Source organism: Xiphophorus maculatus, chromosome 12 (assembly GCF_002775205.1).
Source record: "Xiphophorus maculatus strain JP 163 A chromosome 12, X_maculatus-5.0-male, whole genome shotgun sequence".
NCBI lineage: Eukaryota > Metazoa > Chordata > Actinopteri > Cyprinodontiformes > Poeciliidae > Xiphophorus > Xiphophorus maculatus.
Window position 1 is genome coordinate 14,893,979 of NC_036454.1, and position 27,911 is coordinate 14,921,889.

General features: G+C 37.9%; 1 protein-coding gene across 5 annotated transcripts in view; it reads right to left on the bottom strand.

Annotated features, from left to right (window-relative positions):
* Positions 1 to 27,443, bottom strand: part of dmxl1 (Dmx like 1) — a 60,560-nt gene extending 33,117 nt beyond the window's left edge. For 2 of the 5 annotated variants that reach the window (XM_023344297.1, XM_023344294.1), the window contains exons 1-26: positions 27,095 to 27,443; positions 24,351 to 24,588; positions 23,752 to 23,877; positions 19,135 to 19,209; positions 18,599 to 18,677; positions 17,594 to 17,735; positions 17,331 to 17,397; positions 17,054 to 17,238; positions 16,672 to 16,876; positions 16,175 to 16,358; positions 14,750 to 14,926; positions 14,429 to 14,664; positions 12,429 to 13,137; positions 11,997 to 12,118; positions 11,159 to 11,248; positions 10,702 to 10,804; positions 10,495 to 10,614; positions 9,262 to 9,477; positions 7,226 to 8,472; positions 5,318 to 5,573; positions 4,586 to 4,719; positions 4,150 to 4,336; positions 3,932 to 4,042; positions 2,577 to 2,746; positions 984 to 1,081; positions 715 to 880 (exon numbers count right to left, since the gene is read on the bottom strand). In XM_023344297.1, coding sequence (XP_023200065.1) covers positions 715 to 880; positions 984 to 1,081; positions 2,577 to 2,746; positions 3,932 to 4,042; positions 4,150 to 4,336; positions 4,586 to 4,719; positions 5,318 to 5,573; positions 7,226 to 8,472; positions 9,262 to 9,477; positions 10,495 to 10,614; positions 10,702 to 10,804; positions 11,159 to 11,248; positions 11,997 to 12,118; positions 12,429 to 13,137; positions 14,429 to 14,664; positions 14,750 to 14,926; positions 16,175 to 16,358; positions 16,672 to 16,876; positions 17,054 to 17,238; positions 17,331 to 17,397; positions 17,594 to 17,735; positions 18,599 to 18,677; positions 19,135 to 19,209; positions 23,752 to 23,877; positions 24,351 to 24,437 — 5,292 coding nt within the window. In that variant the 5' untranslated portion in view covers positions 24,438 to 24,588; positions 27,095 to 27,443. Of the gene's footprint in view, positions 1 to 714; positions 881 to 983; positions 1,082 to 2,576; positions 2,747 to 3,931; positions 4,043 to 4,149; positions 4,337 to 4,585; positions 4,720 to 5,317; positions 5,574 to 7,225; positions 8,473 to 9,261; positions 9,478 to 10,494; positions 10,618 to 10,701; positions 10,805 to 11,158; positions 11,249 to 11,996; positions 12,119 to 12,428; positions 13,138 to 14,428; positions 14,665 to 14,749; positions 14,927 to 16,174; positions 16,359 to 16,671; positions 16,877 to 17,053; positions 17,239 to 17,330; positions 17,398 to 17,593; positions 17,736 to 18,598; positions 18,678 to 19,134; positions 19,210 to 23,751; positions 23,878 to 24,350; positions 24,589 to 27,094 lie in introns of all 5 variants that reach the window. The other 3 variants (XM_023344295.1, XM_023344292.1, XM_023344293.1) reach the window with 2 other exon arrangements.
* Positions 27,444 to 27,911: the final 468 nt, after the last annotated feature.

The following is a 27,911-nucleotide window of genomic DNA, read 5'->3' on the forward strand; positions in this document are numbered from 1 at the left end:
TTAAGAATTAGTATGCAACAAATGTGACTTCAAATCCACTTTCCTCTCAAATGAAGATATTTCAAGCATAAATATAGAAAATATAAGGTGGATTCAGTGTATGTATTCAGAGTATTGATCTAACCACTCTAGCTCTTCTGAGTACTTTTCAAAATTTAAACAAGAAAAAAGTCAGACTGATTAATACATTTTTAAACCACAGACCCAACCACAGGAGGAAAGGCTGCAGCACTCAATTAACAAATCAGATGTCAATATTAAACAACTTTTCCAGACTACAGTCTCCAGAGTTCTCAATCTGTTTTTTAGCATAAATAAAAGGTTTTCTAAAGTAGTGACTGTAGATATTTCCATTGATGTTTCTAAAATGAAACCTAGAGAAACCAGAAAGTGTAAAATAGAAATGTATAGATGGTCAAACAGATAAACAGAGGACTGAAAGCCTGATGGACAGATAGGTGAGTGGGAGTGTTGATGAACTGACAGACAAACTGATAGATAGATGGACAAAATCAAAAATGATAGGGATGGCTGGATGGGAAACGCTGAATAACTGATGCAGAAACACAAGGATGGCTGGATTACGATACTGAAAAACTGATTCAGCATTTACTTATTAAACCTGCCATCTAATTGGGTTGTGGACAGGCAGTGTAGCTGAAACAACAAAACCTTCTTATAAACACATTGCCATGTGTATTTTTTTCCACTTGCCTCCACAGCATCTTTAAGGGAACCAGCCAGCAGAAAGAAGGCGGCAGAATGCTGGAACCGCTGCTTTCCCAACAGAGAGAAGGCGTTCTTCAATGCAGCTTTCCTCCACCTGTCCTCGCTGAAGTTGTTGTGGAAAAACTCTGTCATTTTTGTATTCTTCTGAGACCTGGAGAGAAAAACATTTAAAGAACATCAACGTCACAAATCCTTAGCAGCTTGACACAACTAAGGTTGTATAGGAACAATGTGCCACATTATATCAGACCTACCGGTACAGTCCCCAAACCACTGCCTTTTTTTTCATTGCGAGGTAAAATATAGCAGCATCCAGAGGATCATTGTTTCTCTGAAACGAAGCCTTAGCAACCTGGAAAAACAAGGAGGAGCATATGATTTGGAGAAATATGCTCTCTGACCACTTTATTTAGTGATACCTTTACTTTCTTTCAAATTTCTTTCTCTGAATCTTGCATCTGGTCCCATAGAAATGAATACTATTTTCTTTGACTCCCCCTAGTGGTCTGGAGCACTTCCGTTTTCAACACTTTTTGTTTGCTGCATTTCATTCGGGGGTGTCTTCTTTTTTGTTTGCGTCTCTCTTTTTGTTTGCTGCATTTCATTCGGGGGTGTCTTCTTTTTTGTTTGCGTCTCTCTTTTTGTTTGCTGCATTTCATTCGGGGGTGTCTTCTTTTTTGTTTGCGTCTCTCTTTTTGTTTGCTGCATTTTATTCGCTTTTTGCTTGCCGCATTTAATTTGTGCGCGTTTTTTTTGTTTGTTTGCATATTTCTCTTTTGCTGCGCATTTGCACCTGTCGGCCACCGTACAGGACAGTCCAAAAATGAGAAAATATTTAGTGAGTAACAGCTGTGTGGATGAAAAACATCAAATCAATTTCAGAGGAAACCTGACAGACTGGTTCGAGATGACTGACAGGCAACAGCAACTCAAGAACACATTTGTTACATCCATCCATATTTGGACGCACAGCATTTCAAATCTTGCAGCAAACGGCATAAAACAGCAAAAGATCAAACTGTCAGCTAAGAACAGAAAATTCAGAGGAACTCAGACTCATCAAAATTGGACAATAGCAGACTGGAAAAATGTTGCCTGGTCTGAAGAGTCTGGATTTCAGCTGCAACATGTAGATGTATGAATAAAACTTTGGTATAAAAACAAATTCTTCAATGTATCAACTGTTCTGGTTGGAGGTGTTGAGGTTTGGGGGATATTTTCTTTGCACCCTCTGGGGGGAGGTTAGATGAATTTACCGTTTTCAATTGGCCTTTGTAGTCACTTTGTCTCAATCACTTTTGAGTTATGATGGAATGGGAGATTTACAGCAGCAACCGTGAGATTTTATAAAACCAACAAAAGCATGTGGAATCTATGCTGTTGCAATTAAATTGAAGCTCTAATGGTCATTTCAGGAAAAAAAGCTCCGCTACATTGATCTATTTCAGACACCTGACAACATTTCATTTATAAATTGCAGTCAGTGCAAGTATGAGTATACAAAGCTCACAAAGCAGTCAACTTCATTTTATGAGAGAATGTCTGAGATACATCTGTTTAATATTTTGCAGCAGTTTTGGTTTAAAATCATCTAACAACTTTCATCAAATTTTTATTTGAACAATAAAAACAACAATTATTCTAACAGGTTGAAAACTATTATTTAACTAAACCTAATTACTTTGTAATTAATTTAGATACGTTGGTTTAAGCTAAATGATTAATTATAGTTTTCTTGAACTGTACTCATGGTGGCAGCATGTTGGAGTAGTTCTCTTACAGTTATTTTGTTTTCCTTTAGTAGACTATTGTTCATCATAACTGAATTACATGATGGTCTGTTTTACCTTCTCTATACACCTGCGCAGCTTGTTGGTGCTGCGCAACCACCAGCCCACACCCATGGCTCGGAGCTCAGCCCAGGTAGGCTCTCCCTTCTGCAGGGCGGGCAGCATGTTCAAGAGCTCCTCCTCAGCTTCAGAGTGGAAGGCCCAGGCATACTGACAGGTTGAAAGGCCTACAGACAGAAAAGAAAGATCCAGAAAACTAGTTTTACAGTTAAACTTCCAACAATGTAAACCAAAATTGTAAAATAAGAGGCTGCTTCAGCAACATTGACAAGCATTTCCTCTAACGGATAACATATGGAGAGCCTAAAGGAGGCACTTTAGATGTCTCAAAGGAAACATTACTGCAGTAGCTTAGAGTGATGAATAGACGGTAGCTTGTTCACGTCTCCTAAAGAGATCTGCAGTCAAGTGATCACAATTGAGACCATCATTGCATTTTCTTTCTTAATTGAGGGATTCTTGGAGTTATTGCTCTGAACGATGCCCAGATTAAACAAGCGGAGAGACAAACAACGAGTTAGAAACTTACAATGTAAATTATAACATGCCAACAACCCCAAAGATGATCCATGTTGATGAAAACATCACTGCTACATATTTTAACTAATTCTACTCTTTAAGTTGTGTATGTACAGATTTTTCAGATAAACTGGCTCATCAGAAGATGTATATGTATATCTTAGAATTGAATTGAAGTAAAGAGTGAACGGTCTAGCAGTGTCTGAGATATTTCAGTGGTAGTGAGAAAATGAAAGATGGGTGTTTTCTGTGGTGTTTTATGGTGGAAGCATTCAGAGTGGTGTAAGTTATATCCAATTGCTATTTTAACAACAACTGATGAGGAAACTCTAAGACGCTTCACCAGACAATAGAAAGACTAACTGGATAACAGAATGTTTCTTTGTTTTATCCTTCAGACACTTCAACTGTGAACTAAAGGGAATTCCTAAATACTCCATAGCTGAAGGAAGTTGATGGCAGACAAATCAAAGCACACACAATTACTCCCTGAAGGGTCTTTTGTCCCTCACCTCTAATTGATTGTCTAGTTCTGATTTAGCAGCTTTTTAACTGATACATATAGTCATGAAAGCATCAGTTTGTGGTTTGTTATACAATCATCAATGTTAATACATTGTATTACAGCACTGTACAAATACAGCTGAGAATATAGGCAAAATTGCTTTTCATAGCTCATATTCTGTAACACAACAACCTAAAATTATAGTAAATGTTCAACAAAAATGACCAGTGTGGCAGATATTTAATTTCAAAATTGCAGGATTAGATCAGAGTCCCAGAGGCCTGGGATGGAGCATCTTTAAGCAGTTGTACATACAACACCACTGTACCTTGCCGTAGCAGCTGGGCTCGATGGACAGGAGGCAGGGATGTTAGAAGGAAGGTATGGAGTCTGACAGCCAGCAAGAACTTCAACCCACACTCATCCAGTGTTTCTCCACCTGCAATATTTATTAAAAACTGTTTTGCCTCCAAATATGACCACATTCTGCTGTGAATGGTAAACTTATTTGCCCAGGTCTTTTGAATATTTTTATGTCTGGTCTACCTTTGCTCTTATCCTGGTTATCCTTGAGGTCTGTGCTTGTCGTGGCGATGGTGTCAGCCAACGCCATGAGGGACATCTGCTCCATTCGGGTTAATCCAGGCAAACTGGAGTGGAGGAGGTGGCTGGACAGAACCTGAGCATGCTCTGGCCCAAAGTATGTAGGACTGTACTGGGAAAGATCTATAACCTACAAATATGGAGCAATACAGGAGATGATGGGTACCATATAAAGTTTTAAGTTGCATTTAAATCAACTTGACATACAGAATTTGTAAAATATGTCCAGACAGAGCAGACAAGAATATATTTAATAGACTTTGTTTAGCCAGGTACATAATTTTTGCAGAACATTTGCTGATCTCAACAATGAATTTGAAAACCAAAAAAGCCCAAACGATTGCTTTGTCCACGGAACAAGTTCAAAGAAGCAGTTAACCTTATTCCCAGGTTCTTCCTGTTCGTTGTCCAGAGGATTGAGATCGAGAGTGTTGTGTGTATGAAAGAGCTCATCATAGGCATCAGTCTGACTGGAGCCATGTCCGCTATCACCGCTCATACTGCCTCCTTTCTCTGCAAAAGGAACACATTACTGAGCTGAAACAGACAAGACAAGCAGAGCACAAAAAGCAATATTCTGTAATACTGCTGAAAAAGTAGACAACAGCTTGTATTCTTTTTGTTTTAAACATGAGAAAGAACATAACAGAATGCTGCTGAATAAGAAGAGGTTGCCTTTCTTTGTATCTCACACAGTAAGGAGGTTTAGCCAACAATGATACCCATTTTTAGCCTAGTGATATACATCTAGCTCCAGACATTGACATATATATCATTACTTTTGACATGAATCCAGGTAGCTTTACAAAGTGTTTCAGTTAGAAAAAATAGCAAATCATTTACATTTTTTAAACCATTTCACAAAGTTTGCTCAATTAGAAATTATTAGTTCAAAATGTTGTCAACTGAAGACAAAACGTTTGCATATAAATATAGTGTCAAATCAGCAGGTCAGAATTCAACAAAATGTTGGATTTTGGAATGACAGGAATGAAAAAATTCATTCCTGTCCATATTTTTACTCGTTAGCATTTGAGGAGATCTACCAAACTAAATACTGCTTTATTTTCAACTTGGCATATTCCCAATAATCTGTATGCTTCAAACTCACCAAGATGTGGTGCATCCTCATCAGCTGCCAGCAGAGCGTACAGAGGCAGGGGAGGGACAGAGCTTATCTCGGTGTAGTCAGGGCTGGAGCTTTCTGACTTGTTGAATATCTTTTGGTCCCTGGCTGTGCTGCCTCCCACACTGATAGTCCGAGAGCGCACGCGTTTCTCTGGATGGGTGGCATTGTCCTTAAGTATCACAATTTCCCCAGCAATGCATTTTACCAAGTGAGAGAGGATTGCTTTGGCACGGTTAACCTGAAGACAGAGAAATTATGTTGCAAACATACAGCTTAAATGAAGGTACTCGTTTTAGTTATTTTGATAAATGGCTAACAACAACCACTGTAAGCATAAACATGAACTCTACAGAGTGGGAATAAAAGAGGGGCCAAAAATTATAAGGCTGTGCAGCTGGCTGCCCTCTGCAGGAGTCACTTGAGCTACAAGAGCAAATTTTGCACCTCAAACTAATTTCACAGCAACCATTCAAGCCAGACAATCAGTAGAGAAATAGTTTAACAGGGGATAAACTGGGTTACTTTCTTGCCTCCATGTTCTAAGCACATTTAACTGAACTACTACTTCTCTCAGAAAATCTTGCATGCTTTAGTTTAATTGCTAAGCTCTCAGATGATGTGTTTGTTTAATCTGCAGGTGTTTCTGGGTAAAGAGGACTCAGCAGTTTTCAGTGTAAATCGGATGTTTAAAAAAAATTTTTAGCTGAACCACAAAAGGTTAGCTGGGAACATTATAGCAAAGCTGTTCTGTATTAGCCTTCTGAAGAGTTACTGCCACAGAACATGCTGGAGGAGAAAATGTTGACAATCTTTTGTAAATTATGTTAAAACATAACAGAAAATCACTGCTTTCTTCTTTTCAACCAAACATGAAGCTGGATACAGTCATTCATTCTAAAAGGAACTTGTAATGCAGGAAAATTAGGTCATCATGTGATGTTAGGCATATTACATTATCAGCTGTGCAAATATAGAGTTAGTGAGCTGTAATAATCTGTTCTGTAAACGACTAAGTAAGCTGCAGTTTTTTAAATACATAACTATGTTATATAAGAAGGGGGATTTGACTATGTTTTCAGCATAATGCAGAAGTAAGGAGCTCTAAATTTTGTGTTGTTTTTGAGAAATCACTGGGTTGGATTTTTCTCTAAATATTTTATTAGGACAACTCAGCTTTTGGTTTTTAGTATTTTGTTGTCATTTATGGTGATTAAAGAGAAATTGGCTTAAAACTCCTGTCAGATGAATCTAATGTGGTGCAGATGCGCTAAGAATTCTTGATAACCATTGTATATTTGGGTGTAAAGTTTTAATTTTACCAATATGTTTCTTCTGTCTGAAAATAATAATGCTTGGGCACGGCCCCGCCAGGGCTCCTGACCTGAAGTTGATGGGAGGATCTGTGGAGCTTACAACCTCAATTATTAGAAGCTCATCAGCAAAAAAAACAATGAAAACTTTGCAGTGCTGCGATTAAAACGAAGGTTTGATTGCTAGAAAGCCACAAAATTACTTATCTAACATTTAATGAAAAGGGTCTAAATACTTTCCAACATGCAGGTAAAATGTAAATTATAGATTTTATTTTCAGAGCTGATCCTCCTTTTACATTTCTTTCCAGCCTTATTTTGTTTGATAATTGCCCATCATATTTGTCAGCCATCTTCTTGGTTCAACAAAAATGCTTCTTAAACTAAATTTGTCATTTTGGTCAGTATGTGGACCAATTATGTTTTTACAAAAGTGCAGGCACTTTTAGAAAATCAGCAGTGTTTGCTTGTAATGCACAATTTGAGATGAACGAACACTGCAGTAACAGAATATTACCGTGAAATTATTGCTCCAAAAAAGGGAATCAACTAAAAACAGAATCAGAGGATATTTTTTTACCTTCCCCAGATCCAAAAGCTCCAGTAACTGAACAGGATGGTATTGAGGCAGAGTAGGAGAAAGTTGGTGAGCCGCTTCAAAGAGTCCGGAGTCTTCCAACTCTACAGGAAGGTCATAAACGGTTTTCTTCCCACTAAGTTTCTGCGCCAGGCTCATCATTGATCTTGTTAGGGATCGTTTGGGTAGGGTCAAAAAAGCTGTGGGAGCACCAGTGGTGAAAACGTCCTCTTGGCACTGTCTGACAGCTGAGACGATAGAGGAGACGCTGCTGCTGATATCTGCGTCTTGGACGACCGTAACGCTGGGTTTGGGAGGAACTGGTGGTTGCCACTGGGAATAAACATGCATCTCACAGTCCATGCCCACCACCAAGATCCCATCTCGAACCCAGGACAGTGAGACTGGGATAGGTAATGAACCTTCAACAGAGGAAACCAGATTAACGGACCGAAGGAGAACCAGACGAGACAGACTTTGGTCTCTATTTGTTTCAGAAGACAGGCCTAAGTCTGGAGGCTTCCCAGAGAGACGGCCATACATATAAATCTTTGTCCCAATGCCAACAGTCAATACGTGTGACCCGTCCTCTTGGGAAACCCAGTCCAAGTGAACCTGGCTTCTATTAGCAGAACCAGGACAGTTTCCGTTTAGTGTAGAGAAGTCTGTGTTATTTGGAATATTGGCAGGTCCATTGCTAGTGGAAGAAAAAGTTGTGGGATCTGTGCTTTCCAGGGCTATAGTTTGCTCCAGTATCCACTGTGAACCGCCAGTGGACTCACACTGAAAGGTGCTGATATGGACTGCTGGTTCCTTCATGTTGGCTGAGTTGGGGCTTAACGCGAGACTTTGACAAGGCTGTAGAGTAAGGGTCGAGGTCATGTTAGTGTTGCTGCAGAAGGGGGAGGATGCCAGGGCAGGCGGGGATTGCAGCAGTCTGTGAGTGTTCAGATGAGGTGTTGAGTTCAGTGGTGGGTTCGTCGTCTGCCTGTAGGCAACAGCAATCCGTCCAGAGTGACAACAGCTGACCTTGATGGGCCGACCAGGCACGCTCACGGTGCTGCTGTTCGGATGAGTCTCCTCCACCACCAGGGGCCACTCTTCCCACTGATACACCAAGCTGTGTACACTGGACGGGTCCGTTTTCAAAGCAGTACACCTCCAGAAGCGCACCTTTTCATCAGAACAGGAAGTAGCAAGGAGATAAGGCACACGACCCGACGGCAGAGAACATGATGCACTCAGATGACCTGAGGAGATAACACAGCATTAGCTGAGTTAGTCAAATAGTTTGAAAGAAACTTTTTGTACCAAAATTGAATCATCATGTTAGACAAGCTTAAATATTCTCCACATCTGCTAAACATGGCATTTTCTAGGCATACGATTCACTTAAATAACAAAGCCCAACCTTATTTAATTGACATTTTACTCTTAACACAGCAGAAATCAAAATTAAAGTGTTTTATGTCCTCATAGCCATACAGATAAAGAAAAATAACCAATTTGAGGTTCATTAAGTTAAATCTATACAAGCTTATTAAGTTCCTAGAGGTACCTCTAAAGCTCACTACATGACCCAGAACTCTGTTATACATGTATATATTTTTTTAAAATTCTGAATAATTCCCTTTTCCTTTTACTTCCGAACTTTATTAGGCAAAGATCCTAAGAATCACAGCCAAAATAGTGCCAGAGGAGGCAGTGAACATAATTGATGTAACTTGATTTTTTTCCCGACGTCTGACAACAGCTCTGCTTGTTACTGTCAGTCCAATAAAATCCAGACAAATCCAGACTAATAAAAGCCTCTTTCACAGAACCACATTAATAAACTAACACATGAAGAAAAGAGATGTCGTTAATGAAATCAAAGATTTTATAAAGAGAAAAACCTTTATAATTCCTAAAAAAATTATTTGTTTCTGTCTTTAAGCAAGGGTTAATGTAAGAAACTCATATATCTTGTTAAAATTTAAGTTTCAGTGTCTTCAAATCTCTTCTTTTATACATGATCGTGTGTCCTCATTATTTCTCACCTGCTGAAGGAGTAACGCTAATGACTTCCACCCCTTGCGGTAGAGCCATTTCTTGGCTGCACAGCATGTGCGTTGTCAGGCTGAGACGACATGCGCTCTGTAAATTGGAAGTGCAGGGTTTACTCTTCTGTACCGGAGAGCTGGGGATGTCGAAGATGAACTGAGAGCCAGTTATAGGAGAAACTGCATTGATTTCTTTTTGAATTGTAGCTTCCTCTAAAAGGGGAAGGAAACACAAAAGGTAATACGATTAAAATCTCAATAATAGCCTCTTTGGTTTATTTACAATGCACAATGAATTATAATTGATTTTAAGACAAGGCAAATTTATTAGTGTAGCTCCATTCATAAAATATAAGCATCACACAAAAGAACATCAAAATTAGACTTGGAGCTGTTAAACTGAATTGAAATTAATCTTTGACCTTTACTGTTTACTGCAGCTTTCTCTATAACTCCTCAACTTGTTAATATTATTAAGACTTAGTCAGTGTGGTTATGCTGTGACAGAAAAGTTGTACATCATCAACATAAATATCACAGTACTGCAATAAGTACTGCAATATATTGCAGTACTTAATCTATGGCAGGAGGAGCTCCTAAATAATGAATCTAATAAAAATGAAGCCTTGAGGAACCCCACATGTGGTCTTTGTTACAACTTGCGACCAATTTAGAACAATCCCTAATCTCATCCACTTTTCCAGTCATTTAAAACCTTTATGAATACAGAGTCCATGATTTGTTGTTGCCAAAACCCTGATTAGAAATCAACAAAGAGATTGCTTTTAATAATGAATATTAAAAAAAAACTGCATTTGTAATGACTTTCATCTAAAATGGTATGTTTGATACTCTATGTTTCTGTAATTACTTCCAACAGAGGCATCCAATCCTTAAGCCATTTTTGGACAGCCAGTTAAAAATGACCTGAATGAATGTCTTCATTCAGGTCATAAACTGAAAGCTGAGAAGACTCGCTAAGCTTGTCAAAGAAATAAAGCTAATAAAAAGGAAGAGGGTGCAAAAACTTTTACCAAAGATTGAGAAAACAACAAATTTTAGTGCTAAATACAGAGGTACTGCCATCTAAATCTTTAGAGCAACCGACCACTAAGGTTTCTCAGGCTATAAATGTCTCTAATTTTAGATTTAGTGCAATAATACAAAACAATCTACATCCTCACAACCTTACAATGCAGTAAAAAAGGTTTATTTTCTCAAAGTACCCACCTATTGTGACAGGACAAGCTACCAGATGCAGATGCCACATGTGGAGCAAGGAGCGACCAGTAGGAGTCAGTTCCACCACCACCAGAAAAAAATGTCCTGAGAAGGCTGGCTTACTGCAGGCTGCTGGGAAATGGGCACAAATAGTAGTTGAGATATTGTTCCACTTCAACAAAACACCAATGTTTAAAACAAACAAAAATGTCATGCCAGTAGATGGAGACTGGGGAGTATCTTGTGTGTCTTCTGTTTTCATACTGCCGAGGATCAGATCTTCCTCAAAGACATGCAGGAGCTGGGTCTCCTTCCCCTGCTGTTGAGAAACAGCAGCAGGTGTTATCAAAAATAAATCTGATATTTTCCAAAACCTTTATGCAGACACATACAGAAAGACTGTATGTGTGTGTAATCGCACAAACAAACTGCCTCTGGGAATAAGCGAAGATTTTCTCTACATCCCTTCTGTTTCTAAACACAGACTCTTGTCTACTTCAGAATGCTGTGGCTCTATGAAACATCTACAGCCAAGACAAACACATAATCATTCTACTTTTATGTAGATGTGTAAGACTTTAACAATAAGTCTTTGCAATTCAATGAGAATATAAAAAATAAAAAGCAATGGTGAGAAGAATTAAATGTTTTTCTAGACCTCGTGTATACTTACAAAGTCTGTAATGGCATCCAGCTCAATGATGCAGCCTGGTTTTGCTGTGGACTGCTGGCTGATGATGTTAAACACCTCCCCAACATATTTCTGAAATTAAATAATAAAATAATGAATAGAAATTACTACTTTGACACACAAAGATTATGGGGAATGTACCAGAGGTAAACAAGAGATTTGTTGAATGCAAACACTTTTTTTTCATAAACTTATCTAGACCTGTAAATAAATTTTTTTTTTTACTTCTACAGATTGTGTAGGAGACCTGAATACATAATGTAACATTAGGAATTAATTAATTTATTTTTTCAGCTGTAACCAGCAGGTGCCATGTTTAACCAAAACACCGTAATACTATAGTAACGACCTATTTCAGTGCTAAATATGGGTGGAACAGTAGACAAGCATCACTATTCTCGGTACATTTCGCTTCCATTGAGAAAAATAAATAAGCTTCTTTTTTTCCTTCTTTGGTCTGCAGTAAACAGAATCTTTTTCTTTTTCATTTTCTGAAGAGAATTTGATTTTTATTATGTTTTGAAACAAAAACAGGTCAAAAGTACAGAACTGATTATAAATTTGGTTGGATTTATTTTTGAATAAAAATAAATTACCGGTAAATATAGTTTAAGCAGGCATAGCCAGCCTTGTGTGAATTGACAAATTATACGATACAACCACTTGAAAACAGTCAATATTGATTTTGAAATACATATATATAAGAATGTGTCCATATTTGAGGGAAAAATACAGATTTAAATCACTTTGGAGTTGTTTTGATATTCCTAATCTACACAACCAGACAGGTGACAGATGACCCTTAGTTTGGATCACTCACAGAAATCTCAGGGTTGGAGAGTTCACTCAGGAGTTTCTTCGCCTCAATAACAGCCTGATATAGCCTGAGTGACTGGCCATCACTCGCCACAAAGCAAGCACTGGGGGAGTTACAGTACATACCTGATGATGGAAAGAAAGTAAATTAATATCGACTTAACACTTAATTAAAGACATTTCATATTTGAACAGTAGTGAACAAAAATATTAAAATTTGATTCCATTTATGAAAATTGTTGCTTTTACAAGAATATTTATACAAATGAGGGTAAATTGGACACAAAAATATTGAAAAGTGACTCTAATGTTTAAAGATTGATCTCTTATAATCCAGATAGGAACTTAAATTTTTCATTAATGGACTGAATAAACCAAAAAAAGGCAGTGTTTACTATAAATGTGATCTGTAAGAGAGGTGAGAATCAGATCTCACCTAAGCAGCTGCTGGGAATGAGGGTGGGAAGCCAGGCTACATTAGCAAATGCTGACGCATGGAGGGAATTGATCCTGGCCAACTCTGAGACTCCGCCAGATAGAGACAACGGCCCGACCGGGTCCACCCTCCACAGAATCAGCTCGCTGTAGATGGCATTGGGATCTTGGGAAACCCCTCCGAGGGACACACGGGAGGGTCGTGACCCATGAGAGAAAGACGGGACACCAGTCGAGTAAGCCTCCGCAGGAGCCAGGATGCTGTCTGCCTCTGGCGTCCTCAAGGCGTTGTGGTGCGAGGTGGTGAGGAGGAGAGGAAGCAGCGAATGACAGGCCAAGTCATTGAGGTGGAAACGGTGACCACAGTAGCGTGATTTGTGAGAGACGCTGAGGACAGTGGAGAAAGCAGAGTCCTCTGCAAAACTGACTGCCCACTGATTCAGAGAGCCGTCGTCGTGCTTGGAGATCATGAGGACATTAGGGGTGAAAATGCTCAGTCTGAGGCTACTGCTGGGAGCAGCTTTCCCAAGACTCCCGTAGCTTATCAGAGCAGATTTGGTTTGAGACAAGGAGCTCCCGGGGGGCCGCTGTCTGCCATGTTGAATAGCCAGATCCACATTCTTGTTGCAGGCATACATGACCACACTGTGGCTCAGGGAGATTGCATCGCCTGTAGGGAATGCTACTGGGATGCGAGACACAAACGACACCTGGGAGAGAAACAAAAGAATTTCAGTCTGGAGCACGGAAAACTTGAAGCTTAATTTGAGTCATAAGGCAAGAAAATCTGTTTCAACAAGAGCAAAAAGTTCATCCAGAGCTGAAACCGTTTTAGGGACACTGGGAGCTCGCAGATAACACATGGGATCATAAACTTTTATCTTAAAACAAAATGAAAAGACAAACATTCTTCTCTCCAGCAAAAAGTGCCAAAATGAAAGAAAAAGCCACTCATAATAATGAAGACACAAGGGACACTTGTGTTTCTTTTGCCTTCTTGTATTTGCTTCATTTATGTTGATATCAATAGTGTTAATAGAAAAGCCAACTAATTTTAATTTCTGGATAAATAACAATAATGTTGATAAACTCTTAATTTATTTAGGTGGTGAAATTTTCTCACACAATTGCTCATCTTCCTTATAGGCTTCTTGGGCTCAAAAACAGCAGCATCAAAGGTCTAACATATAGAGCCTTGCATAAGTTTTTATACCTTGAATGTTTTTTCCCCACATTCTGTGATTGTGAAACTTTATCAACAGCATATACGCAAATTATATACTCCACAAAGCTGCTCCTTGTGGAATTGCAATAATAAAAGCCAGTGTTGGAAGAATGCCATTAGAAATCCTACAGTTTGCCACAAGCCACATAGATGGCACAGAAAATGTGTTCTCAGTTGGATACAACTGAATTCAACTTTCTGACCTATATAAGAAATTTAGTGTGCCTCAGAAAATTGGCACTGCACATCACTAAAGTAAAATATGGTGGTAGAATAATCATGATGTGCATTTAATTCAAGCGTTTTCTCATCACCTGCTGATAATTTTCAGGCACTTAAACCCAGGTTGCCAAATAATCTGTGGATCAGTATGTGAATAAGAAAGTTTGGCTTAAAGTGGCTGTAAATCAAAGGGATTTGAGTAGATTATATGATTAGAAAAGAGCTGTATAATTTCAGTCCATTTAACCCAAAATATACATCTGGAGCTGATTTAAATCAAAGCATATCCATTTGACAGAAGCTAAATAAATTGACTTTTTTTTATGCCAATACAGTTTCTAATTGAGCAGTTTAGTGTGCAACACCAAACATGTCTGACAAACATTCACTTTTAGTCTATCCTATAAAACTCCGGGAAAATAACCTGAAGTTTGTGGTTGAAATTTGACGAAATGTGTAAAAGGTCAAGGAGTATTAATACCTCTGCAAAATGCTGCAAACCTAAGACTCATAAAAAACAAACATGTAATGAAACAAAATTAAGAGTTATTTACCTGAGTTTGCCTGAACATGCCTGGCTGGTATTCATCTAACCAGCCGACATGCCAGACCAACAAAGAGCCGTCCAGCGGGTGAATACTGAACAGCATGTCGGCCCCTTTATTCCACTCCTCTAACAAAACGTCCACCTGATGCTCCACAGCTGCTACAGGTAGCTCCCCACCTTCAGGGCATTGGGGGTCACTTGGTCTGTTCTCTTCTTCGTCAGAGTTTTCTTCATCATCAAGCTCTGAAATTGAATGCAGACATTGGTGAACTAATCTCCTTACTGTAACATGCAACATCTTTTACTGATTGGAAATAATTTACTGAACCTTCATTAGAGGATTCGTTCCTCTGTTCCAAACTTCCTCCAAGTTGCTGCAGGAAGACTTCCATGGCTAAAGTGAAGTGAAGCTCTTTGTTGTTGAGCCAGTGGACGGTAAACAGACCGCCGGGTTCCTCGTCGTCCACCGCACTCAGAGCAGAGATGGATGGCAGTAGAGGAATGTCTAGAGAAAAATAGATTAGAGCGGAAAAACAAATTGTTACATTTAACATTTGAAAAACACTAAATCTGTCCAAACAGATTACCTTAAAGAGATGCAAATATGGTTTGTGGTTTTCTACAGTTTAACAATTCAAGCATGCAAATAAACTCCTACAACATTTCTCAGCCTTGAGGCAGAAACAATCTAAAAGATTTTGCCCAGACTCGGGTCAAATTAGATTGTTCCACAAAAAACAGGAAAGGAACAAAATGCTCTCAGCTACTCTGAGCTGCCCTCAGCACAGAACTCACTGAAATGGTGAATAAACAGCCAGAAGCAACAAAAAAACAACAAAAAAACTTTAGTATGCAGCAAGACATCCACAGATATTGCATCTGACTTATTTGACTATATTTTATACAGTCAGAACCTGGGAAATGAGTGATTTAATAATTCAATAAAAAGAATGTTATTGAAATGTTCATTTATTGAAGTAATTTAATTCAAAGAAAATAAAAATGATAAATTGGCAATAATTATTATACACAGTCTGATATGTTCCAAATCGTTAATTCAGTTACTGTTGATGATTCTGGCCTACAGAAAATTTAAAATTCAGTGAAAGACAAAAAGGGATTTTTAATACAGAAGTGTTGACTTCCTCAAAAATCTGTCCACTTCCTGTATATGAGCTCAATATTACATTGATACTCAGTTTACATGAATTACAGCATCAGTGCAGGATGGCAGCCTGTATTAAGGAAGTCAAAGTTTCTTTTATTGCATCTCCTAGTTTCTCTGCATTGCTGGATTCCCTCATCCTCCACATTATTTAGCCTTTTTTCTAAACAAAATTAAACATTTACTTTTTATATAAAAGAGACATCTGGAACTCTGAGGAACAGTCCAGTCTTTTTCCTTCTCAGTCCAGGAAAGACAGGTGTTTTATTGCAATAATCTCTTCTGGCTCAGCCTCCATGTTAAACTGTCAAGTCAGCAGTCTTCCCTACAACTGACTGGCAACATCATAACCATGAAATAACATTCCTCTATTAAAGATACTGCTTTAAAAAAAACATTACGCAGTACTCAAATTTTCTGAGGAAGTAAATTTAATTACCTGCAAGTCATAATCATCAATGGTAACATAAATAAATATACGGCTGTATATTAACTTCCAGGATATCCTGATTTTAATACTTTTCAACAATGGTCCAACTTTAAATGCCTCACAAAAAACAACAACAAATGAATATTTTGGATTCAAACCTGTGGCTGGGTTAATGCTGGCTGCGATATGGAAGTGGCAGAGCGCATTGGCATGAGGCGTCCCGCTGTTGCTGCTCCTCCTGTGGTTATGGTGTTGGTTCTGATCGTGAGGCAGGCAGCCAGTCAGAGACGGCTGAGGAATATCCCGGTAAGACGAGGAATGCCATGATTCCTGAAAACTTAACTGTGAGGGGGAACAACGATAAACAATAAGTTATTGGTTGAATAAGTTCAAAAGACATTGGCTACACATGTATAATTTTTATTTAATGAATAAAGACGTATTACATTGTCCTATCTTGCAACTTTTAAATGCATCCCTTCTCTAAAACACCTGAATCAGATTACTGAATTCCCTCATTAGAAGTCCAGAACACTTCTACCATGATTTCGCTTTTCCCATTTCTTTTCCAAAGTTACTTATTTCTCTTAATTACAAATTTACCATATCAGCTGTAATTTCAATATTATCATTGTCAGTGTCTAGAATGACATACTTCTTGTGAAGACATTCCTGCTGATTTTCCATTGCAGGTGTGCTTTGAAGAGGAGGCAGCAGAGTTGACTGTTTCCCCTTGTGGGCCAAAAAGATGGCTGCTATGGTAACCGGAGATGAGGCTGTCACCTGGCAACAGCGTCTCTGCCCACATCCGGCAGACGCTGTCCTTACAGCAGGTGAGCAGAACGTTACACACTGCCCCTCTGTTAGGAAAAAAGGAAAAGGAAATGAGAATAAAGATAACAGCAAGGAATTAGTTCTGCTATCTGGTTTACTTTGCTTTCCTGCTTAACTTTAACCTATGACTCATCCAGGAACACAGTTGGAGAATTATTATTATTATTTTTTTTTTAAGTGCAATGTTTCTTGTTTTCTCATACCGTGGCATGTACTTGCTAGTCTTCCTCCAGGAGAACCCCGTAACGGAGCGAGGATGGGCCAAGTAGATGAAGGAGAAGTTCAGCTCTCCCTGCTCACTCACACTGGCGTCTGGAGGAGTAAACAGCTCCGCAACACATGACTTCCACTTGTTTGTGCTGTACCAAACCTTCACTAGACAGTCATCCTGAAAAACGCCCACATCAATCAATCTAAGGTTTTGCAATTAAAGTTGACGCCAATTAACTTTAATAATAGTTTGTAAGTTTACACACGTACCTGTCCTGCAGTAGCAAAGAACTGTCCATCAGGTGAGAACTTTATAAAACTGACTGGAGAGGCAGTCCTTAGGAAAAACAAAACAAAATCAGTCTAAATTGATTTTGGTTTTTCAAAGGCATAAACCAGCATATGACAAGAATGTAAAAAATAAATCACAAATTGTACATCAGAATGAAAGCAGCTAAAGGTTATAAACTGTAACAGTAATACCACAATGCAAGTAGTTCTGCAACTAGAGAATTTTTCTGCTCATTTCTTACTTGCTCTGCCAGATGCATCTCCAGGTAGAATTAGAGTCTGGTCTGGTGGGTTTTGTCTGCTTTCCCTTTTCTTCACTTTCATCTTTCCCATCAGTATTGGACCACAACTGAAGGCTACTAGAGCCAGTTAACAGAGTATCACCTGCACACGTAAAGTAAACCCTCTGTCAGTACAGTTACCATTCCATGTTCATTCTAACATGAACTTATCTGTGACCTGTGGCAGTGAAGTAGTTGATTTATTTACAGTTCAAAAGGTAAATTTTATATATGAATTCTATACAAAACAAAATATGTTTCAAGCATTTATATTCTGCTAAATAAGACAAGCTTCAATGCTGAAATAATATTTTATGGTCATATTTTGGTTTACACTATTGTGAGAAACACTGCTGACATGACTGCTGTATTGAATCAAGTCACTGAATCCATCCACAAAGAGGTTAAGCTAGCTTCCTGATACAGAAGCTGGCTGTCAAAGGCTGCTATAGTCAAGAATATTAGTGGAAAGTTTAGTGGAAGGAGAAGTGTGGTAGAAAAAGGTGCACAAGCAACAGGGACAAATATAGCCTTCGGTGCTTCAAAGTACTAATTTCAGTTGAAACTTTATAAAGATGCTGATTTAATTTTCCAGCATGGGTTGGCACCTGCCATGGTGCCAAAGGTAATTTCCCGAGAAACTGAATTTCTTTATTTTTTGCTGTAAGCCATAAATATCCAAATTAACAAAAACAAATGCATGACTTATATCCCCATTATCAAATCTAGATATTAGTCTCACATTTTGAATTAAATTATGGAAATAAAATCAACTTTTTGATAATATTCAAGTTTATTGAATGTAGGAATATATCTTTTTTTTTTAGAAATATATTCTCTCAGTTTTGGTTCTTAATAAAAAATAAATATCTACAAGCTGCAAATAAGATTTAAATAGTTGATTTAAAATTTTCAAGAAACTTACCCTAAATTCTAACATTATAACTAATTTATGTGTGAAAGTACCTGTGGGATGCCAAGCCAGGTTTTGTACCATTGACTCTAAAACAAACTGACCAGTCTTCTGCCATTGGCAGCTTAGTTTCTGTACAGAGGATAAGAACAATAAGTGTAGTAAGACATTCACATTACAAACAGAAATGATTAAAATGAGTTCCTTCCCTTTTTTCAGCTACTTCAAATGTGCAAAAAGCTGAACAAAAACTAACCGAGTCCTGAGAGTCACATGTGATCAAACCGCACGTATGATGACATAAAACCATAGAACCTCTGTGGAGGCACTGAATGTGCCCAACGTTACTTCACTTCTTAACGCTTTTCATGGTAACTCTGAGCTACATGGTTCTGACTGAAGAGATATTCACACATGACTATGGAACATTGTAAATAAAAATCAAAGAATATCTGTGCATTAATGCACACTGGAGGAACATTCCTAGTATCAACTTCCAATATCTATCAAATTTAATCTTTTTTTTTTTTTAAATCATCTGAACACAAGCATGAGCGGAAAGGAATAGAAAACATCACAAACTACTTACAGATGACGTGTACTTTTGATCTGGGAGGTGAACTGGCTCAAAGACACAAACAATGCTTCCATAGGAAGCTGCAATCTGTCAGAAAAAGGGAGAGCAATGTGATATTAGACTCTTTTCTGACTGAAACAGAGTGATTAAAATGAAAATACTGTTGAAACCAGAAGTTTACGTATACCAAATAAAAATACTTTTTCTTCTTACTGTTTGAAGTTAAATTAGGCCAAACATCTCTTGTTTAAGGTCAGTTAGAATTATCAAAATTATCTCTGATTGCTTAAAACTACAATTATGCAAGAGAGAGAAAGTATAAGAAATGTACTTATTGCCATCTCCAAGATCAGAACTTTGACATACAGAATAATTACTCTCTCTTTAAACAAGAGAAAGCACAAGTAATGATGCCATGGCTTTGGAAACCTTTGTTTGGTTAACAGATAGATCCGAGTTAACTGGAGGCACACCTGTGGCCACACCTGGAAAATACTGCTTTCTTGTTTGACACAATAGAAAAGTAAAAAAACAAAATCAGTCAAGATATGAGGAAGAGAAATGTGGAGCTACAAGTATGGTTCATGCTTGGGGACAATTTCCAGTGTCCTACACCAACATGGGATGAAAATTTCCTCAGTGAAGAGGAAGCCATTACTCTAAAAGCAAAGAAAAAACAAAATTGCAGATACCTTTCAAGATAGAAACCTTTACCCAGTAATATTTTTACATGTCCTGTCAACTTAGCATCTTTTAATACAAAAACATGTTCGACTGCTGGTGGACCGCCTCGGCGCCCCGACCACCAGGTTTAGCAAGTTTTCTGCTTTGTGACAATGTTCAATTGTCAATATCCAAAGTCTCTAATGTGACACATACTAATTTTGCAATGAAAATTTGCAAAATGTAAATGACGTGCTGAAAGCCAGAAACAGAATAAGTGAAGCACTTGCATGTGTGTGATTGTGGATGCTAGGAATTCTACAAGCGATCATGTGCTGAAGCTCAGTCACACGGGAATCCTTCTAGACAGACAACAGACTGGATAAAGAAAAATGAAAGCTCTTTGTTTAAAGTCATCCATGTTGTTTTAAAATTAAAACATTTAATCACATTCAAGCAGAAAGTCACATTTTTTACAACTGCAGCTTTAAAAAAGCATGAGGAAATTTTTATAAACTATATTTCCTGTGTGTTGCCATGTTATAACTTTACTTAGTCACTTTACTTAGTTTACTTTAATTCTTTTGTAATGACGCTATAGCTGGAACCTGTTTTTACTGCTTTTAAAAGCAGATATATTTCCACATCTATGTAATGTTGCTTTAATATTCTACCTTTATGCTGATTTCTATAAATGAGACCTGAACAAAAGCAATTAGGAAAGTCTCTTCTTTAACTAATAATAACAGTGGTAATAGTGCAGATATTGAGTGGGCAGAGGATGGGAAAGGCCAACTGGCAATCCTGCCAACTTTCTTGCATTCCTAAACAGATACTAGACCATTCTGGAGGCACATGTGGTTACTTCTGACCCAAGATGATTGGATTAAACATCACGAGCAGAGCAGCAAAAGCATGACCTAGCAGTTTTTATTAATCTGAAATCACATCAGGCTGGTCTGCTGTTTAACCCACCTACCATCCACAATTAAAAGATCCACACTACAGGTCATTTATTGCTTCATTTCTTCAGTATAATCTCAGATTTGCCCTTTAAAGTGACAACACCTGAGTTACTCAATAAAAAGGAACCGAGAATGCCTTCCGAGAATTAAGGATGGGCTCTGTCACGCAGAAATACAAGGAATCACCATTCTGAGTATGTGCATTTTCATCCAACAACCAGCCTGTATTTGGTAGACCAGGTAAAAGATACCAGTATTTATAGAGAACAATTCTGCACCAAGGCAACAAAAATGTACATCAAGCTATTATAGTCGATCAGAACAGACTATATTTTAGGCGTTTATTAGTTTCAGATGAATGAAAACCCAAACATTCAGTTTCCCTAAAAAATTTGAATAGAAAGGAATGTAAACCGTTTCTACAGAATGCTATATATAAGAATAGTTGTAGAAGATTCAGTGGAAGAAAAAATTGGTAGAAAAATGTGCACAAGCAACAGGGATAACAGCTGCTATGAGATAATTGTGAAACTAAGTTAATATTTTTTTAGAATCAGACTGCAGCTGGAGTCAAAGCTACTTTCCACAGTAAAGCCACAACCTCAAATTACTGATCACTTTCACATTATACCACCGTGCATCATTTCACTCCATCACACCAGTTCCACAAGCCTTTATAACTCCCACAAAGTCTATTTCAACCCCTTTTCCATGTGGGAACCAAACAAATGATTCCAAGATGTATGAATCTTAAAATTAAAGGATGATCAACACAACCACTGTCCATCCTCTTCCTGACCAGAAAGATTTAACTGCTCATTGCCTCTCCAGTGAACTACTCTGGTGACTGGAAGAACTCTGTGACAGAAAATTGTATTTGTTTTGAAACAATAACTTTTTAAATCTTAAATATACCTCAATGCAGGTAAATGGTGCATACCATATTTCCAATAACTCGCGAAATGTTTGGGAAATACTGTGAACTCATACACTACATATGCAAGACAAAATCATATATTTATATAATCTTAGATTCCTGTGACAAATTCTGAATAAAATCAGGCCAACACACAAGTTTAGTAGAGTTATGTGCGGCCCAGTGCAGTGAAGTGTGTTCAAACTTTTCCACTTTAGTAAAATGAAATGGCAGCTACACAAACACATGGTACAACACAGAAGAGCCAACTCCTCATGTCTAGATATATCAGTTTATCTACATCTCCAGGACAAAGGGGGCTTTTAAGGACAATAGTGCACTTATATTAGGCACAAAAGAAACATGTGGTTCAACAGACGTGTGGAGGAAGCAATCAGAAAAGGAAAACATTTCCCAGAGGAGGTTTTACTCTTTATTTTCTCCTCAGCAGTTTCACAACCATTCACACATTGAAACATGTGACTGTGACACCTCACATATTGGATTTGATACAAAGGCTCCCTCAAGTAAAAACAAGCTAAACTTCTTTCAGGATGGATTAATGACACCTGTTATTTTAAGAGCCGTTAGCATGACTGTCCTACAAATAAGTTGTAGGCCGGAAACTCTCAAGGCATGATTAAACATTTCTGAATGAGGTGAGAAAAGTCTCAGAATAGTTTATTTTATTTAAGTACCAAAAAGTCACGTAAGCCTGTCTGATTTTCAAAGACGAAATTTATTTAAGTTAAACTGGCTAAAAAAGATCTGTATGCAACAACTTCAACAAAACAACAAAAAAGCAGAAAAATATTTAGTTTTTCTATATTCAAATCTTCAAACAGCACAGTTAGTCTCTTGCAGTTTTGAGCACTTAAATCCAGATGGGAAATTTAATACTTTACAGCTAAAAAGTGTATTTTTTCCCCATCCTCAGTTACTGGAGGAAATGCTAAATTTAATTAAGCCACTCTTTGATGTTGCCAACAGAAGCATTTATAGCAAACACATGCTGTCAACATGTAAGAGAACAGCAAAGCTTCCAACTAATGTGCTGAATTGATCCAGTTGGCGTATAAAAAAAATCCTTTGTCTTCAGACATTTAACCCAAATTGGCTTCATCAGATACGTATGATCACTCTGAGACTGATCTTACCAACAAACTCATAAAAGAACGAAGGAGGGGCAAGGGGAAAGAAAACCTGCCTCCTAGTTTTATTTTTCAACATGAAAGAAATCCTAATTACAGATGTGAATTGGTGCTAAATAAATGTACTGAATTAGTCTGAGCTCAATCAAGCATAAAATGATTAGGTATTCATGACCCTGCAACTAAAACTTATTTTCATCATTATAAATTTGACTAGTAAACTGAAGACAAATTAATTGTTAAAGTCTAAAAGGAAACAACATTAAATTTATATATTTTGGAAACTGAAACAAGGAAACATTTCAGTTTTTCCCTAATGGGAAGAAATCTGACAATATTCAATCTGTTCAGTGCTTCAAGTGGATTAAAATAAGTGCCAGACTCCCATGAAGGTCATACAAATATGTAACAAAAACATATTTTTATATACATGTGTGCATTAAAAAAACGAAAAAGAAAGAACAAGACCAGTTCTAAATCAACACTAGCTCCAGGGCAGTAGCGGGAAGTTAACCTCGATGAAACAGGATGTTTGAGTTTTCAAGGTTGACGTAACCCCTTGTGCGAGCACAGCACACCTGTTACAGGTCAGTGAACACATCTAAAGAAAAACGCAAACTGATGTAAAAAAAAATTTTAGAAATTCTGATACGCTGAGGTCTAAAATTTGAAAATGCTGCTTATTGGCCAACTCGAAGCACGGAATCTGTTATAAAAAATTTAAGTCAGTAAAAAGATATAAAAATTGTATCATGTAAATGCTGTCTTGTAAGCACAAATCATTGACCAGTCACTGGACACAAAAGTTTTACCAAATATGCACATTTAATAAATCTATAACTAACTAATATAACTGCAAATTAAAAAAAAAACTGTACATATATCCATTTCAACAACAAAAACATTGCTTTTTGTACATCCTTTTAATTCTTACCTGTCCACCTCGTTGTGAGCAGTTGACACAACCGACCTGGATATTCCCATGTTTGGCCCCCGGGATGATCTGCAGCCGCTCAAAATTACTTCCTAAAACCACCACGTCACAACCTGACGCATAAGCCTATCAGAAGATACAGAGATAACAAAGGGAGACGAGGGTAATCAGGGCACTCAAATATACCCAGAACCTGCATTTGTGGTTGCACACAGGAAAAAATTATCCGTCACTTAGATTTAGTTGCTCTATTTCTGTGGTTCTCAAAAGGAGATCCTCACATGAGCTGTGATTCACAGTGACAGAGCCTCTTACTGATGGATCTCAGGCCGCTGTTCATTCTCTTAGAAATTAAGTACTGTTTGTACACTGTCATTATCCGGCAATATTTACACTCAGATCATCCATAAAAATGCCTTAAGCAAACTAAAAAACATTTCTGGATGCTAAACTAAAGCCCACAGGATTATTTTTCTTATTTTTTCCCATAGATTGAAAGTTGCATTTGGCTCCCCAACTGATCACTTTAGCACCTCCTCTGAGAATTAGAGCATCTAAATGCTGAAAGGGAAATATTTCTAGAGCTTGACATATCTTACCGTGAAAGGCACATTGTTGACACTCCCAACAGAGAAGCAATTGTCCCCGGGGTTAACGGCCCCTGTAAGGACTTGATGGAGATTCATGACTGCTGCTGATCGTCCACGTGTGGTCTTCCCACTGCTCTCCTTTCACAACACGCTCCCACTCCAGGCAAGATTCATGGGAAACCACGGGAGGGTTCCGCTCATCCTTGCCTGTGGCCTGTAAACTCACGCCGGTATTTCTGCAGACCTGCTGTGATGACAAGAACAAAAGGATGTAAACACAGAATAAATACGTTCAACAACAATCTGGTTTACATAGACATATGAATAAAAATTTATCACACATAATGATTTCCTAACATTTTTATCAAGACTATTATGCAGACTAGACAAAATATGAGCTGTAAAGCAATTAATTACAAAAAAAATTAAAGACACTCTTGAACTTACAATTTATCTACATCTGTTAAAGATTTACTCTTTTGTACATGTTAATTTTTCTTGAAACAACTTTTACCTCTAAAAATAAAGAGAAAAAAACTTTCAAGTAATCACACAGCTGAACAGTAGCATCAAAGCTTCCCATTTTATCCCATTAATTCAAATGCATATCTCTGACACGTGCAATGCTGTTAGAGGTTATGATCAAGGGCTATTTTGCTTAAAGTATGCACCCAGCTTGATTAGTCAGAAAGTGGTGGGCCTGCATATAAACCTGATTGACCAAAGCTGGAGGGGCGAAACTAAAGAAGGGCTTTCGAAGGTGATTGAACAAGGTGATGGTGATAGGATTATCATTTGTGCTTACAAGACATCATCAGCACATAGCTGATGATGTGAAAGAGATAAGTTACACAGAGAAGAGAACAGTTCGTAGTAATCAGAACAGGCTTCAGTACATACAGTCCCTTCAAAAGCACTCATAGCACTTTAACTTTTCCGTTTTTTTTACATCACAGCTGCAACTTGTAGTGTATTTATGTAATATAGTCCAACAAAGTATAGCTCTTAATTGTGAAGGGGGATAACAAGATGTGTGGTGCATTTGCATTCAGCCCTAGAGTCAAGGCTTTGCAGAAATAATTTCTGCTGCAAGTATTTTGTCTTTACCATCTTTTCACCTCAAGAGTCAGAAATATTTGCATTTTCATCTCTCCAAAGCACCTCCAGGTGAGAACGACAGGGTGTCTGAACAAGCAATTTTCTATGCTTACCAAAGATTCTTAATTGGCACTTTGACTTGGTAATTTTACAGGTGAATATGATTTTATCTAAATTGTGCGCTATAACCATTGTTGCTCTGGTTGTAGATTTATAGGATTAAAAGATCAAATTTAATCTAAATCTCAAGTCTTTTAGAGTCTCTAACAAGATTTCTTCAAGGATTCTCCTATATTTAGCTCCATCCATCTTTCTTTTAACTTAACCAGCTTCCATGGTGGCAGCATCCCCATAGCAGGATGCTGATCTCACCTGCTTCTAATTATTTTTAGTGTTTCATACACTACCTGAACATACCACGTTTAAAGCACTTTAAAATAAACCAAGTTTCACAACATGCATAATCAAATGACATAAAAAGAAAAGAAAAACAAACATGTTAAAAACTCAGTCAACCTCTTAAAACAGGGGTGTCAAACTCCAGTCCTCAAGGGCCACTGTCTTGCAGTTTTTAGATGTGCCACAGGTACAAAACACTTGAATTAAATGGCTTAATTACCTCCTTCTTGTGTGGATAAGTTCTCCAGAGCCTTGCTAATGACCTAATTATTCTAGTCAGGTGTGGTGCAGCAGAGGCACATCTAAAAGTTGCAGGGCAGTGGCCCTCCAGGACTGGAGTTTGACACCTGTGTCTTAAAATGTGCCTAAGGCTTTCTAACTACTAAATACCCACCTCTGTTAATGGATTACGAATAACCAAGGCTAAAAAATGTTAAAATGGTATATGAATGCTCTTCGACAGGTTCAACCTAAAATCAAGTGTTTTATGGATGTCAAGAGGTTTGCATATTTAGACTACATAGGGAGGCAGTAAATTACTAAAGCAAATATAGGTCAACTTATTAACTGATAATGAAGTAATAAAACAAATTGGACTTCAATCATGAATATTCAGTCTACTGTATGCTGCAGAGACAAAGTCCAGTGCAACAAGAGTATACTAACAAAAAAAACCTACCATGCAGGTATAAAAGAGCCAATAAGCTGACCATGCCACGTCAGGATACAGGCTGTTTACCACTTTGGGTTAGAAAACCCTTTGCAAAGCTTTCTAGAAACACTAACACATATCAGAATACCGAGTACAGAAATAATGTTAATTTGCTAGCACGAATTGAGGTCACTTATAACAGAAGTGCCACTTTAACTGTACAAAAAAGATAAGTGTTTATTTATTTATACTTATGCAATGCGCAGCTCTGTAAGCAAGGACACATTTGATAAAATGCAGCAGTGATAATGAAACGAGTTGACTAAAGGCTTCCTGTGTTGTGCTATCTCACGTGATAACGTTTCACAAGCTAACTCATTAAACAGAACAACTAACGCCACACACAACAGTGTCACCAGTCTTCATTTAAAAACGAACCAAAAACATGCAAAAATATCTCCCTGCTTTAAAGCAAACATATAACCATGTTGTCATTTTCACTCAGTTATAACCTGGCGCTAACTTAGCTGCCAAGTTTAGCTCATTGCCTACTGTTTTAAAGACGCACTGAGATCCGGACATAATGAAAAAAATCGCTACGAACCTTTTGTTCTTACTCTCTGTCATAACGCCATAGATGTGAAGTCAGCATTTCTTTCTGTCAGCGGCTGTTTTTGGTGAATGTAGCACCCCGACGTTACGGGTCTCCTCACTTAGCTGCGCTAGCTGCGACTAGCTCGTAAAGCTTTCTCTCTCAGCGAGCTCCAGCGTGTCTAAGGAAGCTCCAGACAACTTATGACACACATTAATTGGTAGACACTATCTGCCTGACAAGACAAGGAGCTGCTTACTTCTCAAACAGCGACAAACGGGGTCACCCTTACTCCAAGGTTAACAAATAAAACGCTCATACAGAGAGGAAGCTTTTCCTTAGGTTGAAGATGTGTCATGATAACGGCTGAGTCGCCGCAATGCATCATGGGCCTTGTAGTTGCGATATTGCATTGGGAAAAAAGACGATTCAGGACACGCTGAATTTCCAGCTAAACTGCCTTGAATTTTATCTGAAATTTCATGTGATCTATTAATATAGTTCAAATCCTACTTAAGAGGAGTAGGAGCACTGGAAAAAAGGAGAAAATTCAGATTTTTTTCCCTCATTTGCATAAAATTCTGACTTTAATAGTGTAGCTCGACGATTGATTTTTGACTTTATTGCTGGAAGCTGGGAACAAACTTCTTAATCTTTTTACGTAGCCCAAAGCACTACCACTTCTGTTTTATCTTCATTTAACTGAAGAAAATTATTTCACACCCAATTCTTAATTTAATTGACACATTTAATAAAAGTCTGGATTTGTCTCCCGGCAAGATGGTTATGTTATCTGCACAGTTACAGTAATACATTTTTATGCACACAT